General features: G+C 40.9%; 1 protein-coding gene across 1 annotated transcript in view; it reads right to left on the reverse strand.

The window, feature by feature from the left end:
- The window catches only part of EDRF1 (erythroid differentiation regulatory factor 1), a 287,034-nt gene that overhangs the window by 150,499 nt on the left and 118,952 nt on the right, over window positions 1-17,583 (reverse strand). The window contains exons 18-19 of the mRNA XM_053692524.1: window positions 6,656-6,882; window positions 4,398-4,556 (exon numbers count right to left, since the gene is read on the reverse strand). Coding sequence (XP_053548499.1) covers window positions 4,398-4,556; window positions 6,656-6,882 — 386 coding nt within the window. The remainder of the gene's footprint in view (window positions 1-4,397; window positions 4,557-6,655; window positions 6,883-17,583) is intronic.

A 17,583-nucleotide genomic window follows, 5' to 3' on the forward strand; every position in this document is an offset into this window, starting at 1 on the left:
CTATACCCCGCGGCCTTAGGACCGCCAGAAGTGACCCCAGAACCTTCGTAAAGATTCTTGGTGCCGTGGCTAACCCAAAGGGAAGAGCCACAAACTGGTAATGCCTGTCTAGGAAGGCGAACCTGAGAAACCAATGATGATCTCTGTGTATCGGAATCTGAAGATAAGCATCCTTTAAGTCCACGGTAGTCATATATTGACCCTCCTGGATCATAGGTAGGATGGTTCGAATAGTCTCCATCTTGAAGGATGGGACCCTGAGAAATTTGTTTAGGATCTTGAGATCTAAGATTGGTCTGAAGGTTCCCTCTTTCTTGGGAACCACAAATAGATTTGAATAGAAGCCTTGCCCCTGTTCCTCCTTTGGAACTGGGTGGATCACTCCCATAACTAGGAGGTCTTGAACACAATGGAAGAATGCCTCTCTCTTTATCTGGTTTGCAGATAATTGTGAGAGGTGAAATCTTCCTTTTGGGGAAGAAGCTTTGAAGTCCAGAAGATATCCCTGGGACACAATTTCCAATGCCCAGGGATCCTGGACATGTCTTGCCCAAGCCTGGGCGAAGAGAGAAAGTCTGCCCCCTACTAGATCCGTTACCGGATCGGGGGCTGATCTTTCATGCTGTCTTAGAGGCAGCAGCAGGCTTCTTGGCCTGCATACCTTTGTTCCAAGCCTGGTTAGGTCTCCAGACCGGCTTGGACTGGGCAAAATTTCCCTCTTGTTTTGTATTAGAGGAAGTTGATGCCGCGCCAGTCTTGAAGTTTCGAAAGGCACGAAAATTAGTTTGTTTGGTCCTTAATTTGTTGGACCTGTTGAGAAGCTTAGACTTTGAAGTAACGTCAGCTGACCATGATTTAAGCCATAGCGCCCTACGCGCCTGTATAGCAAAACCTGAGTTCTTAGCCGTTAGTTTGGTTAAATGAACAACGGCGTCAGAAACAAATGAATTGGCTAGCTTAAGCCTTTTAAGCTTGTCAAGTATATCATCCAATGGGGTTTCTACCTGTAGAGCCTCTTCCAGAGACTCAAACCAGAAGGCCGCAGCAGCAGTGACAGGGGCAATGCATGCAAGAGGCTGGAGAATAAAACCCTGTTGAATAAACATTTTCTTAAGGTAATCCTCTAACTTTTTATCCATTGGATCTAGGAAAGCACAACTGTCCTCGACGGGGATAGTTGTATACTTAGCTATTGTAGAGACTGCTCCCTCCACCTTAGGGACCGTTTGCCATAAGTCCCGTGTAGCGGCATCTATGGGAAACATCTTCTTAAAAACAGGAGGGGGAGAGAACGGTACACCTGGTCTATCCCATTCCTTAGTAATAATTTCTGAAAACCTCTTAGGTATTGGAAAAACATCAGTGTAAACAGGCCCTGCATAGTATTTATCCAATCTACACAATTTCTCTGGCACTACAATGGTGTCACAGTCATCCAGAGTAGCTAAAATCTCCCTGAGCAACACGCGGAGGTGTTCAAGCTTAAATTTAAATGTAGACATATCAGAATCAGGATGAAGCATCTTCCCTGAGTCAGAAAAATCACCCACAGATAGAAGCTCTCCTTCCTCAGCTTCTGCATATTGTGAGGGGATATCAGACATAGCTACTAAAGCGTCAGAGTGCTCTGTATTTCTCCTAGCCCCAGAGCTGTCTCGCTTTCCTTGTAACCCTGGTAGTTTGGACAATACCACTGTAAGGGTATGATCCATAACTGCCGCCATGTCTTGTAAAGAAAACGCTATGGGCGCGCTAGATGTACTTGGCGCCTCTTGAGCGGGCATCCCTTGAGCGGGAGTCAAAGGTTCTGACACGTGGGGAGAGTTAGTCGGCATAACTTCCCCCTTGTCAGTTTCCTCTGGTGATAAATCTTTTAAAGCCAGAATATGACCTTTATAACTTATAGTAAGATCAGTGCATTTGGTACACATTCTAAGAGGGGGTTCCACAATGGCTTCTAAACATAATGAACAAGGAGTTTCCTCTATGTCAGACATGTTTAACAGACTAGTAATGAGACCAGCAAGCTTTGAAAACACTTTAATTAATGTGAAAAGGCAGAATATAAAAAACGGTACTGTGCCTTTAAGAGAAAAAAAAACACAAAAACTGCAAAACAGTGAAAAAAGCAGTTAACTCTATGAAATTTTAACAGTGTATCTAATAGGGTAAAATAGCATTGCACCCACTTGCAAATGGATGATTAACCCCTCAGGCTCAAAAACGAAGCCAAAAAACGGTAAAACCGTTATAACAGTCACAGGCAAACTGCCACAGCTCTACTGTGGCTCCTACCTTCCCATAAAACGACTTTTGCAGGCACAAAAACCCTTTACAGAGGTCCAATATGTCAGGGGACTCCTTCAGGGAAGCTGGATGTCTCAGAGTTTAAAAGTTACTGCGCAATTAGAGCGCAAAAATAGGCCCCTCCCACCATGCACTGAAAGTCAGAGGGCCTAAAAAACTACTCATAGGAGTCAAATAACAGCCATGTTGAAAACTAGGCCCCAAATAAAGATTTATCACCCTTAGTAAAAAACGTTCCTTATCAATCCTGTAAACGTTTAACATACTAAGCCATAAGAGCAAGTAACATGAAAGTTACCCTTTACTGCAAGCATGATGCCAGTCGTTATTAAATCACTGCAATCAGGCTTACCTCAAATATATCAGGCACTGTCAGCATTTTCTAGACTTCTTATTATCTCTCTAGAAAAAAATATACTGAACATACCTCAAGGCAGTTGATTCTGCAGGCCGTTCTCCCAGCTGAAGTTTTTCCATACTCTTCAGTTATGTGTGAGAACAGCAGTGGATCTTAGTTACAACCTGCTAAGATCATCAAAAAACCTCAGGCAAAACACTTCTTCTAATTTCTGCCTGATGTAAAAACAGTACAACTCCGGTACCATTTAAAAATAACAAACTTTTGATTGAAGATAAACTACACTAAGTCACCACATCTCTCTAGCTACTTCCCTTGTCGAGAGCTGCAAGAGAATGACTGGAGGTGGCAGTTAGGGGAGGAGCTATATAGACAGCTCTGCTGTGGGTGATCCTCTTGCAGCTTCCTGTTGGGAAGGAGAATATCCCACAAGTAATGGATGATCCGTGGACTGGATACACCTTACAAGAGAAATACACCCTGTTACTGATTTTTTTGAAACCCACCGTCTCCTCATACACTAGTTTTTTTCCTGTGTTCTAAATGGTCCCTGAGGTCAATCAGAAGATGTACTACTTCTAGTGCACTATCCTGATTTTCAGACTCTGAAGCTGAACACATGTGACAAGGTTACCAGTGAATACACAACAATATTAGCTGTGATCTGCAGAGGAACTCACATTGTAGATTACTGCTTATATTACCGAGTACTGACAGATAATCTTTATTTATGGGTGCCTGCTTTTCCTGTAATTTAAATCTGAAATAAGGAGAGCGATCTTTTTCCATATGTTTCCAATGATTTGTTATACCAGCAGCAGAGTATAAAATGTATAAGAAAACGTTCCTTTCAGGGGTTTTGTATATGAAATAGCAAATTGAAACCACAATATATCGAAATAGGCTGAGATTGTAGGGAGAGCAGACCTTGTTAGCTTATCTAAATTATTTACACTTCCTTATCATATTTCTTGATGTTTACTCAAAAAACAATACCAAGAGAGAACATATATAACCAGTACTTAAAGTGACAGTCTAGTTGATTTTTTTTATTGTTTAAAAAGATATGCTTTTACTACCAATTCCTCAGCTTTGCATAACCAACATTGTTATATTAATATACTTTATAAGCTCTTTGCCTGTTTCTAAGCCCCTGCAGGTAGCCTGTTATCTCAGTGTTTTTTATCAGCTTTTCACAGCCAGACAGTGCTAGTTCATGTGTGCCATTAAAATAGAATTGTGCTCACTCCCAGGAAATTATGCACGAATCAGCACTAATTGGCTAAAATGCAAGTTTGTAAAAAGCACTGAGATAAGGGGGCAGTGTGCCAAAGCTTAGATACAAGGTAATCACAGAGATAAAAACGTATATTAATATAACCATATTGGTTATGCAAAACTGGGGAATAACAAAGGGATTATCTATCTTTTTAAATAAACTTTATCAAGTAGACTGTCCCTTTAAGTTACTGAAATTTCCAGTATAGGTATAGATACAACAGGTAAAACCCAGCTATTTAAAATGAGAAAATAAAAAGGTAAAAGAACTATTTGTACAAAATGTAATACACGCCAGCAGGTAAAACAGATTATTGGTAAAGGAAAGACAAAAGGCAAAACGGAACATGTCATTTCTGTATCAGAGTGCACCTTTAAACTTTCCCAGACATTGGATTAAACACTGTAGCTGTTTGATCATAAGTTGAGGATTTAAGTCATTCCGCTTTCTCACCTGTTCTTGTGCTTTTCTGGAAAGTGGAGCATAATCTTGAAGTAGAGTAGCCATAGTAAAGTATGTTGTTGACAGTTCCCAATAAACTGAATCCCAAACAGCTTGATGAGTTTCTCTCTTATCTAGAGTTCTTAATGCCTTGTGATAATAGTCAATTGCCTAAATGGGAGAAAATATTAAAAAGCATAAATACAATCCAAAATAAAAACACCAGTAAATTTATCTAAAGGGGCATGAAACAATATAAATGAAGCTGCACTAAAAAGGGCCCATTTTGCTTGGTTTGGTCTCATACACAAACAGATGTTGAGGTTCCTGTATATGGGCCGGTAATACTTGGGGGATGAGTGATGTACCAGCAATGTTTTGAATGAGTGAGTCTTTGTAATCTGCACTGAGGCTAAGAGCACTATTCAGGGAACTATCATTTCCGAACTAGCCCTATAAAACCCTGTCCAAAATTGATCCGGTGCTGTATTTTAGTAACTGGAATAATATTTTTAATTTTGAAACCTAATAAAGCAGGATATTTTATTAAACCTAGTAGAAGATAGTGTGCCCAATCTCTCGACTTATATTTCTTTCTTTTCTGTCATTCTTTTTGTTTTGTTTTATTTATCATGTAACATAATAAGAAGGCAGCACCATATGGGGGTGACATTTTATTATTTTGGTCTCCCCTATTCCGTGTTCATCTAAGTTATAAAGATTATAATAACAACCAAATCAAATGGAGGGCTGTCACAGTGGAAAACATTTAAGGTGTTTGACACCTTAAACACGCATGTTGCTCCTCTGTAAATTATTTTCTTATGAACACACAGTCACATACAATATCAAGACCACCAAAAAGGTTTACAAAAATTATATTAGTTGTTTAAATATTTTAAAAAAATAAGTGTAAAGTTTTAATGTCCATAAAGCGAGGAGTATTGCCATGTTGTAACCTAGGTTTACTCCTCTGCTGAAGCCAATTGTAAATAGGTTACTAGAGTGTGCAGTTAATGATTGAGGAATATAGCTATGAAGTGAAATCTGCATTTCTACTGTTAACAGAAAACCCAGAATTTTCACAATTAAAATAAAGCATTGGTTTTCAAACCTGTCTGCAGGACTCCCTAATAGGCCACATTTTGAGAATATCTGAACTGGAGCACAGGTGAACCAATCAGCTGATTAATAAACATGGTAATTTGACCTGCACTCATCTAAGGTAATCCAGAAAACCTGGCCTGTTGGGGAGGCCTGAGGACAGGTTTGAAAACCAGTAAGTTAAAGGAACAAAATAAATACAAGTATACGGTGCAAAGTTGCGTTATTACATTTTGTTACTACATTTAATTAAACATTTTATATTACAATTTTCGAAGTGTTTAATCAATTTCTTTACACATTGAGTGGTGGGTATATGGTGGTCTCTGATCACTGGGGTAGGCAGAAACACCTCCCAGAATGTTATCTATATGGCACACATGTACTAGCGCTGTCTAGCTGTGGAAAACTGTCAAAAAGCACTGAGATAAGAGGCAGCTTTCAAGGGCATATAAATTAGCATGAGAGCCAAAAGTAAATTGTAAAGTTGTTTAAAATTGCATGCCCTATATGAATCATGAAACTTTCATTTTGATTAGACTGGGCTCTTCAGAAAAATTAGAGGAACAGAAAGAGAAATAAAAGTTCCCTTACCTATAAAAATAATTTTCTATACAGTCAAAACATAAATCTTTGATTCCCCTTTTAAGTAGTAATGTTAACTATAAGTCTCTATAAGACTTTCCTCAAGCTTTCAGAATTTCAAGCCTCACCTAAAAACACATCACCTAAAGAGGGACTAATGTCAAAATTAAACACTTATTCAGATAGATCATGAATTAAAACAAAAAAAAAACAAACCTATTGGCTGATGGCTGTCACATGATACAGGGAACATTTCTTTGTCTTGGCTGTTCTTAATTTGTGTCCTTTAACATATAAAAACACAAGCCCACCTTCCTAAAACTGGTCTACATCAACTTGTATCTCATAGACTGTGTCTTCTACCCCTGTATAGTCAGTGTAACTGTAAATAATACTAAGTTCTGCAACACTGTAAATAAAATAATAATATTAAAATGCATCTTATGCAGAACTTTTTTTTCATTTGTGGAGATTGAACAGTTCCAGGATGAGTAGTGTAAAAATGACCTGTCCTAACAAACTAGTAAGCAATGTCCCTTTAAGGTATGCAACTGTTATATAGAGGTAAATAAAATCCTCACCTTATTATAGTATAGAGCTTCTTCTGGGGAGAATTCTCCTCTCCTACAGTCATTTCCATCACTACAGTGAGCTTGAGCGCAAATCCTCATTAGCCTCCCCATGTTGCACAGTAATAGAGCTGTATTTGTGGTATCCTCAATAGATTCAAAGTTCAGAATTCCTCTTTCAAAACTAGAGAAGCTTTTCTTCCACAGGTCCTGTTCTGCGCTAGAAACACCTTTGCCAACTAGATATATAGTGGCAAAAAAAAAAAAAAGTTGATGAATCTTTTTTTTTTTTAAATTAATTTAAAATAGTTAAAGGCCATGATACCCAAAAGTTGAAACACATGAAAGTGATGCAGCATATCTGAAAATATCTGACTAGAAAATATCACCTGAACATCTCTATGTAAAAAAAGATATTTTACCTCAAAATGTACTAAGTATTCAAACCCCAATGCAAAGGACTTTAAGCAGCAAATCAGTATGTCTGTCCCGGGACCTGCAAGGGAGCGAGCCTCTGCACACTCATGTTATTTCCCTATTCAGTTTAAGGAAGGTTACTATGAAATCTCATGAGAGTTAAAGGGACAGTCAAGTCCAAAAAAAAAACATGATTTAAATAAGAAATGTAATTTGAAACAATTTTCCAATTTACTTTTATCACCAATTTTGCTTTGTTCTTTTGGTATTCTTAGTTGAAAGCTACACTTAGGAGGTTCATATGCTAATTTCTTAGACCTTGAAGCCTGCCTCTCAACTCAATGCATTTTGACCACTAGATGGCATTAGTGCACGTGTTTCATATAGAAAACATTAAGCACATGCACGTGAAGTTACCCTGGAGTGAGCACTAATTGGCTAAAATGCAAGTCTGTCAAAAGAACTGAAATAAGGGGGCAGTCTGCAGAGGCTTAGATACAAGGTAATTACAGAGGTAAAACGTATTTCTATAACAGTGTTGGTTATGCAAAGCTGGGGAATGGGTAATAAAGGAATTATCTTTCTTTTTAAACAACAAAAATTCTGGTGATGACTATCACTTTAAGTGAAATCTCATGAGATCACAGTAAAAGTTCATGACCTCAGTACTGTTGATGCCGATTGGCTGCAGTTTATTTCTTCATTTTTTTTACCTGCAGCTGATGTATAACTTTTTACACAGCACTTACTCTGGTGAGCTGAGGAAATTACGAGGTAAAATATCTTCCTTTTTTACATAGAGATGCTCAGGTGATATTTTCCTGTCAGCTTTTTACAGTTATACTGCATCAGTTTCAAGTGATTTAGCATATGAGTATTATATCCCTTTAAACACTATGAGACGGTACAAATTCCTGTGTATACAGGGAAATAACACAAGAACAAACTAACTGAAAATGAAAGAAAACATACTATTAAATGTGATGGTTCATTTGAAGAACAAGCAGTTCTATAAAAGCACCTAGAAATGCAGTTATGCAGGGAACAGAAAAAGAAATACAGCAGACTATAAAGCATAAGTACACTTGCGTGCAAGGCTGATTGTGTCTCCTTACGGTCAGAATCTATAAGAGCAAACAAAAAGCCTGGGCAGATCCAACCGTCAGAACATAGAACCATCCTTTTTGTTCCAAGTAAATAATAACAATATTTCCAGGTACCTCGTCTGTTATATCTGCTGTCCATCAAATAATGAAAGGAACCTTCCTTTATATGATAATCACTCTTAAAGGGACATGCAGGTCAACATTAAACTTTCAAAGTTAAGATGCAATTTTAGGAAACATTTAAATGTACTTTCTCTTGCCAACTTTTGTTGCAAACAATATCTAGGTAGGGTACGGAGCAGCAATGCACTACTGGAATGTAGTTGGTGATTGGCTGACCTGATATGTTCAGCTAGCTCCCAAGTAGTGAATTGCTGGTCTGGAGCTGACTTTAAAAGGGAAATGAAACCTAAAATGTTTCTTTCATGATTGAAACAACTTTCCAGTTTATTTCTCTTATTATCTAATCTGCGTCATTCTCTTTGTATCCTTTGCTGAAGAAACAGCAATGCACATGGGTGAGCCAATAACACAAGGCATATATGTGCAGCCACCAATCAAAAGCTCCCGAACCTACCTAGATATGCTTTTCAACAAAGCATATCGTGAGAATGAAACAAATAAGATAACAGAAGTAAACTGGAAAATTGTTTACAATTGCATTCTCTCTCTAAATCATGAAAGAAAAAAAATGTGTGTTTCAAATCCACTTTGTAGGAGTTAAACACAAGCAATAGTGCAGGAGTTAAACACAAGCAATAGTGCAGGAGTTAAACACAAGCAATAGTGCAGGAGTTAAACACAAGCAATAGTGTAGGAGTTAAACACAAGCAATAGTGCAGGAGTTAAACACAAGCAATAGTGCAGGAGTTAAACACAAGCAATAGTGCAGGAGTTAAACACAAGCAATAGTGCAGGAGTTAAACACAAGCAATAGTGCAGGAGTTAAACACAAGCAATAGTGCAGGAGTTAAACACAAGCAATAGTGCAGGAGTTAAACACAAGCAATAGTGCAGGAGTTAAACACAAGCAATAGTGCAGGAGTTAAACACAAGCAATAGTGCAGGAGTTAAACACAAGCAATAGTGTAGGAGTTAAACACAAGCAATAGTGTAGGAGTTAAACACAAGCAATAGTGCAGGAGTTAAACACAAGCAATAGTGCAGGAGTTAAACACAAGCAATAGTGCAGGAGTTAAACACAAGCAATAGTGCAGGAGTTAAACACAAGCAATAGTGTAGGAGTTAAACACAAGCAATAGTGCAGGAGTTAAACACAAGCAATAGTGCAGGAGTTAAACACAAGCAATAGTGCAGGAGTTAAACACAAGCAATAGTGCAGGAGTTAAACACAAGCAATAGTGCAGGAGTTAAACACAAGCAATAGTGTAGGAGTTAAACACAAGCAATAGTGCAGGAGTTAAACACAAGCAATAGTGTAGGAGTTAAACACAAGCAATAGTGCAGGAGTTAAACACAAGCAATAGTGCAGGAGTTAAACACAAGCAATAGTGCAGGAGTTAAACACAAGCAATAGTGTAGGAGTTAAACACAAGCAATAGTGCAGGAGTTAAACACAAGCAATAGTGTAGGAGTTAAACACAAGCAATAGTGCAGGAGTTAAACACAAGCAATAGTGCAGGAGTTAAACACAAGCAATAGTGCAGGAGTTAAACACAAGCAATAGTGTAGGAGTTAAACACAAGCAATAGTGTAGGAGTTAAACACAAGCAATAGTGCAGGAGTTAAACACAAGCAATAGTGCAGGAGTTAAACACAAGCAATAGTGTAGGAGTTAAACACAAGCAATAGTGCAGGAGTTAAACACAAGCAATAGTGTAGGAGTTAAACACAAGCAATAGTGCAGGAGTTAAACACAAGCAATAGTGTAGGAGTTAAACACAAGCAATAGTGTAGGAGTTAAACACAAGCAATAGTGTAGGAGTTAAACACAAGCAATAGTGCAGGAGTTAAACACAAGCAATAGTGCAGGAGTTAAACACAAGCAATAGTGCAGGAGTTAAACACAAGCAATAGTGCAGGAGTTAAAGGGACATGAAACAAAAAAATTCTCTCATGATTCAGATAGAGAATGCAATTTTAAACAACTTTCTAATTTAATTATATTATCTAATCTGTTTCATTCTCTTGGTATAATTTGTTGAAGGAGCAGCAATGCACTACTGGTTTCTAACTTAACACATGGGTGAGCCAATCACAAACTATAAATATATGCAACCACCAATCAATAGCTAGAACCTAGGTTCTCTGCTGCTCCTTAGCTTGCCTAGATAAACCTTTCAGCAAATCCTAACAAGAGAAGAAAGCAAATTAAATATTAGAAGTAAATTGGAAAGTTGTTCAAAATTGTATTCTCTATCTGAATCATGAAAGAAAAAAACGTGGGTTTCATGTCCCTTTAAACACAGTTATATGTCAGCAATAGTGCAAGAATAAAATTTATTTTTGTACCTTTTATGTCCCTTTAAGATTTATACTCTAATTTTACTTTCACCTACAATCTGTAGCATCATCTGTATACATAACCTATGCACATGCTCAGACGGCAGTATGTAATGCACAAAGTCATATGCACTCTGATCTGGAGCATAAGGGGACTGTATATTTTATACTACTTTAAAGTGATATAAGACCCAAAAACTGTTGTTTGTGAATCAGACAAAGCAGACCATTATAAAAAAGTTTCAAATTTACTTCTATTACCAAATTTGCTTAGTTCCCATGATATTCTTTGTTGAAGAGATACCTAGGTAGGCATCTGGAGCACTACATGGAAGGAAAAAGTGCTGCCATCTAGTGCTCTTGCAAATGTATAACATTCTTTCAAAAACATAAATTATGCTTACCTGATAATTTTCATTTCCATCGAGGGGAGGAGAGTCCACGGCTTCATTCATTACTGTTGGGAATTAATAACCTGGCCACCAGGAAGAGGTAAAGACACCCCAGCCAAAGGCTTAAATACCTCCCCACTTCCCTCACCCCCCAGTCATTCTGCCGAGGGAACCAGGAACAGTAGGAGAAATATCAGGGTATAAATGGTGCCAGAAGAGTATTAAATTTAGGTCCGCCCATCAGAGTCCGTCGTGGACTCTCCTCCCCTCGATGGAAATTAAATTATCAGATAAGCATAATTTATGTTTTCCATCTAAAGAGGAGGAGAGTCCACGGCTTCATTCATTACTGTTTGGAACATATACCCAAGGTCTAGAGTAAAACTTGTAAAACTTTGTAAAAGTCTAGAAAGCTGGAGATATATATATACACACACACACACACTACCCCCCTTAGTCATATTCCCAAGTGACATTATATTCAGACTGTAACCACACCTCCTGAGCGCACTTTCTCCTCTGGGCTGAGATGTGTGAGCCGCTGTCTTTTCCTGGGGGGGTGTTCGCTGCTTGTTGACTCCGGGCTGTGCACTGGCACCATCATGGCTCCCAGTGACCCGGTCTGACAGTCACTCTGTTCTGACTGATGCCCGGGTATAAAGATGACAGAGAGCTCCTCTACCCCCTCCCTATACCCTAACCCCATAACAAATTTGTTCCAATGCTTGAGCTTTGCATTTTCTTTTGGCGCTAAGAACAAAGCGTATGTGCAGGGGTCATAAGATAAATATCTATTTCTCATTCTTGTTAATTGCCAAATAATGCACAATGTTCATTTGTGTACACATTAAATACTTGCTTGCTAATTAACAAAAAAACGGGTTAATACGGTTAACAATGACTACTTGCCGTTTGTATACCAGACTAAACAATATGAATAAACGCGGGGGTATTTTAACCATGAAAGCACTAATAAAAATACTTATTTTCTCTTTATAATTATAATACAATACAGCATACCATCAAGTGAGCCTATTGTATAATGATACGTTTTACTATAGTAAATATCTTCCAAACAAGTCGGTAACAAATATGCAGCCCACAGTGGTAGAGTATCTATAGATCTATCCATAAGCCTGCAGCAATCGGAACAAAGTGAAATTAACTGTCAGATTGTTTTTATAAAGCTCTGCAGTGTGTGCAACTCTATACACTTAGTTTTGTGATACAACAGTGTCTATAATTTTTTTTTATTACTGCAACATACATTTGCCCCTTATTTATGGTTTTTTAATTAAGAAGCATCTTGTAGATATAGCTCTCTTTCTCCCTCCCCTCTATAAAGTATTAGATTGTGGGATCTTTGTCATATCAGTCAGCCATGAGATTGATGAGAGGAACTGGATGAAAGGAGCTGAATGAAAGGAGCGAGCAGGGACGAGAGGATCCTGTACTAAGCTTTTGGGAGACGTCAGAGAAGGAGGAGTCAGGTGGCCATTTCAAAACAGCCAGATGAGATCTAGTAAGTGTATTTTCTGCCAAAGTTTATTTAGATAAAAATTGGGCTAGAGTTTGATGTAAAGATTGTTAATTAACTAATCTAAATAAGTAACAGTAAGTTTTGGGTTGACTGTCCCTTTAATGTCTATGGAATGCATAGGTTCAAACGGAACCCTCTGCAAAACCTTAAGGACTAAGTTATAAGCTCCAAGGCAGAGCCGACTGCCTAAAGACAGGTCTGATTCTAGACAGAGCCTGAATAAAAAAGATTGTATGTCAGGGAGCTCAGCGAGTCTCCTATGCAACAAGACTGATAATGCCGAAATCTGTCCCTTTAAGGAACTAGCGGCAAGACCCTTCTCTAAGCCATCCTGGAGAAAGGACAGAATCCTGGCTACCTTCACCTTATGCCAAGGATATCCATGCTTCTCACACCAGGAGACAAGTAAGTCCTCCACACCTTATGGTAGATGCAACAAGTGACTGGCTTCCTTGTCTGAATTAGAGTATTAATCACACTTTAAGAAAAGCCTCTCTAGGCCAAGACTAGGCGTTCAATCTTCACGCAGTCAGCCTCAGAGAATCTAGATTTTGATGCTGAAAGGGGTCCTGTGACAGCAGATCCCTGCGACAGGGTAACCTCCACGGCGGAGAGGATGACATCCTTACCATATCCGCAAACCACGTCCTCCGCGGCCACGAAGGAGCAATCAGAATGGCTAAGGGCCCGCTCCTGTTTGATCGGTGCCACTATGCGAGGCAGAAGTGGTAATGGAGGAAAAATGTAAGCTAGGCTGAATCTCCAAGGAACCACTAAAGCATCTATCAGCTCTGCCTGGGGATCCCTGGACCTCGACCCATATCGAGGTAGTTTGCAATTGAGTCTGGACGCTATGAGATCTATCTCCGGCGGTCCCCATCTGTGACAAATCTCACACTTCGGGGTGAAGAGACCATTCCCCTGGATGGAAGGACTGTCTGCTGAGAAAGTCCGCTTCCCAGTTTTTCACACCTGGAATGTGAATCGCTGAGAGAGAGCAGTCGTGGGACTCCGCCCACACCAGAATCCGAGACACCTCCCTCATCACGAGGGAGCTCCTCGTACCCACCTGATGGTTGATGTAAGCCACAGAGGTAATGTTGTTGGTCTGGAATCTGATGAAACCGACCGACCCCAGAGAAAGCCAAGCCTTCAGAGCATTGTAGATTGCTCGTAGTTCTAGGATGTTGATCGGAAGGAGAGTCTCCTCCCTGGACCACTTTCCTTGTGCTATCCTGGCACACCAAACAGCTCCCCATCCTGACAGACTGGCGTCCGTCTTCACAATCTCCCAGGACGGTCTCAAGAAGGATGTCCCCATGGACAGTTGCTCCGGACGAATCCACCAAGAGAGGAGTTCTGAGTCCGAGCATCCAGGGATATCAGCTGTGATAGATCTGAATGATCGCCGTTCCACTGTCTCAACATGAACAATTGAAGAGGTCTGAGGTGGAACCTGGCGAATGGGATGACATCTATGCTTGACACCATGAGACCTATCACCTCCATACATTGAGCCACCGATGAGCTTGAAGAGGACTGAAGGGCAAGACAGGTGGATGAAAACTTCCTGCGCCGCTGATCTGTGAGAAATATCTTCCTGGACATAGAGTCTATTATTGTGCCCAGGAACTCCACCCTGTTGCAGTGAACCAGGGAACGCTTTCCAGAGTTGATCTTCCAACTGTGAGATTGGAGCAGAAGAAGAAGAGCCCTCGAATGATCCTCTGCTATGCTGAGCAACGGCGACTGAACCAGGATGTCAACCAGGTAAGGTGCCACCGCAATGCCCCTGGATCTGGCCACTGCAAGTAGCGCCCCCTGAACCTTCATGAAGGCTCTCAGGGCCATCGCCAGACTAAAAAGAAGGGCCACAAACTGGAAGTGTTGGTCCAGAAATGCAAACCTTAGGAACCTGAAGTGGTCCCTGTGGATTGGCACATGAAGGTAAGCATCCTTCAAGTCTATAGTCTTCATGAACTGTCCCTCTTGAACCAGGGGCAGAATAGATCTGATAGTTTCCATTTTGAACGCTGGAACACTCAGAAACTTGCTTAAACACTTTAGGTCCAGAATCGGGTGGAACATGGCCTCCTTGTTTGGGACCACAAAAAGGTTGGACTAGTACCCCTCTAGGCAAGGTGTACTGGTACAATAACCCCCGAGAGAGGCGAGATCTCTCACACACTCTAGAAAGGCCTCTCTCTTCTCAGGTCTTGAAGACAGGTTTGACAGGAGGAATCTGCCCTCGGGCGGATGGGATCTGAACCATATCCTGTAACCCTGGGAGACCACTTCTAGAACCCAAGGGTCCTGAACGTCCTGCAACCAGGCATCTGAGAATAGAGATAATCTGCCCCCTACAAGATCCGGAGACCGGTCGGGGGCCGCCCCTTCATGCCGATTTTGTCTCGGTGGGCTTCTTGCTCTGCTTAAACTTGTTCCAAGATTGAGCCGGCTTCCAAGATCCCTTGGATTGGTCCGCTTTGCCAAGGGTTGCTGGCGCTGGGCCTTGTCCGCACGAAAGGGACGAAAAGTAGATCCTTTAGGCTTAGCCTTCTTATCCTGCGGTAGGAAAGCAACGGCCGCTGCTGGCTGAAAAACAAACCCTGTGGGCTGAAACATCTTTCTCAACATGTTTTCCAGCTTTTTATCCATGGGCTCCTTAAATGACAAACTATCCTTGCGAGGAATAGTCGTCTGCTTCCCGAGCGTAGAGATAGCACCATTCACCTTAGGGATGGTCCCCCACAGCTCAAGCTGAGAGTCCGGAATGGGTAACAGTTTCTTAAATGAAGAAGAAGGGGAAAAGGAAGAACCTAATCGCTCCCATTCATTCTTAATAATATTAGCCATCTTAACGGCAACCGGGAAAGACTGAGGTACTACCCTGTCCTTGTATACCTTGTCGAGCTTAGGAATCGCAGGTTCCTCCGGTATCTTAGGTTCCGGAACCTCCAGAGTAGCAAGCACTTGCCGTAGCAGAAAGCTTCTCCACTGCCGGAGGTTTAGATTACACGGACTCCGACCCAGAAGGGGGCCCCCTCCAAAGAGTTGGAGTGGGCCTCGTCATCGCATAGAGCCTCTGGATTTCCCATCGGCGAGGACAAACTCTGGGCCGGGCCGCTATAATAAACCCTACGCTTGAGCTTAGCAGAAAGTTGTAAGGCATGGATCACTTTAGAAACTGCCGATTCCAGCTGGTCCGCAAAGTCTGACGGCCAATGAATCTCTCCCGAAGGAGTAACGGTTGGCCCCCCGGGGCGCTGCATGTGCAATCGGAGATGAATGTAGGGAACACACTTCCCGGGATGAAGACCCCTCAGAGGTGGACGGCTCATTAGTACTAGACATCCATTTACATTTAGATGTTGTAACTTTATCAAGGAATGTAGAACATAGCTGAGAAAGCTGATCTACCAGAACCTCCTCACAAAAAAAACTGGAATGAGGCTTTAAGGAAGGAAAGCCTTCCAACGCGTCAGAGTCCTCCATCGCTTGCTTGCGTGTTTGGTTAGACTAACTTTATTTATTAAACAAGGCACCTTCATACCACCAATAGCCGGGACACTCATCACATCCTAGGACCCGGACTACAGAAACCGCTACGTCTCCTGCGCCACAGATCAACGGGAAGGATAGATAGCCACAGCCAGTAACATGGAATGCCTGGCAGGACCGCCCCTGCACTAGGGAAAAATGTGCCAAAAAATGACCGTGCAAAGTAACCTGCAAGTTCCACACATTGCCAGAGCCTTATCTCGCACATAACGCAGCAATGACACAATAAACAATATCATGTATAAACCCCCCCTGTAAAATATTACCCCGATTCTGTAAAGATGAAAAAGGCGCCACACTGTGACCCTGTCTTCTATGTTATCATTATCAATAAAAAATGAAACGATCTTACCAGAATCTACGCCGTGGAACAGGAACACGGCCCAACAATTGTGACAGGTTAGTAGCTTCGCTCCTGACATGGACTTGAGTAAAGAAAGCAGGCAGCGAAACTTGTCAATGCTGATTGCTTATGGAGCTGTTAATATGAGTCGGGATGGTTTCGCAGAAAGACTCTCCCTGCATCTCTGGACTCTAACTTTCGCCCAGGTTCTCACTGAGAGGCTGACAGGACTACTTAAAACTCCAGTCCCACTGCGAAGAGTACTACCCTCCATGAGAGACTACTCCGAAAACTCCAGCACTCGTCTGCCATTCTCCTGTGACGAAAGGCAAAGAATGACTGGCGGATGAGGGAAGTGGGAGAGGTATTTAAGCCTTCGGCTAGGGTGTCTTTGCCTCCTCCTGGTGGCCAGGTTCTTAATTCCTAACAGTAATGAATGAAGCTGTGGACTCTCCTCCCCTTTAGATGGAAACTGCTGCATATATAGTGCTCAAGAAGTGGGCCAGCTCCTATATGTTGGTGCTTTTCAACAAAACATACAAAGAGAACTAAGAAAAATTGCTTATAGAAGTGAATTATTAAGTTGTTTAAAATTGCATACTCTGTAGGAATTATTAAAGAAAAGATGTTGTGTATCCCTTTAAAGTGAATGTAAAGTTTGAGGAATGAGTGCCCAGTTTTAATAATCCTATTAAAAACATGGGCACTTTCAAACAACTTTAAATTACACTGCTTTTGTTAAAATACTTACCTTTTCTTTCTGCAAGCCCCTCCAGCCTGTCGCAAGCCTCTTCTTACGTCGGGAATGACGATTACGGCATCCTCCAATCATGGCTTCCCCCCCGGGGAGTCATTGCCTAAGGCAACCCTGTGATTGGTGGAAGGCCGGAATCGTCATTTCTGACGTCGGCAGAGGATTGTGATGGGCGGAGGAAGCGCTGGAGCGGCTTGCAGAAAGAAAAGGTAAGTATTTTTTAAAAATCTGTGTAATTTAAAGTTTGATGAATGAAAGTGCCCATGTTTTTAATAGGATTATTAAAAACCGGGCACTGATTCATCAAAATTTACATTCACTTAAAAATGTACCTTTTCAGTAATAAGATATTTTAGCAGAAAAT

The sequence above is a fragment of the Bombina bombina genome, chromosome 9 (assembly GCF_027579735.1).
Source record: "Bombina bombina isolate aBomBom1 chromosome 9, aBomBom1.pri, whole genome shotgun sequence".
NCBI classification, from domain to species: Eukaryota; Metazoa; Chordata; class Amphibia; order Anura; family Bombinatoridae; genus Bombina; species Bombina bombina.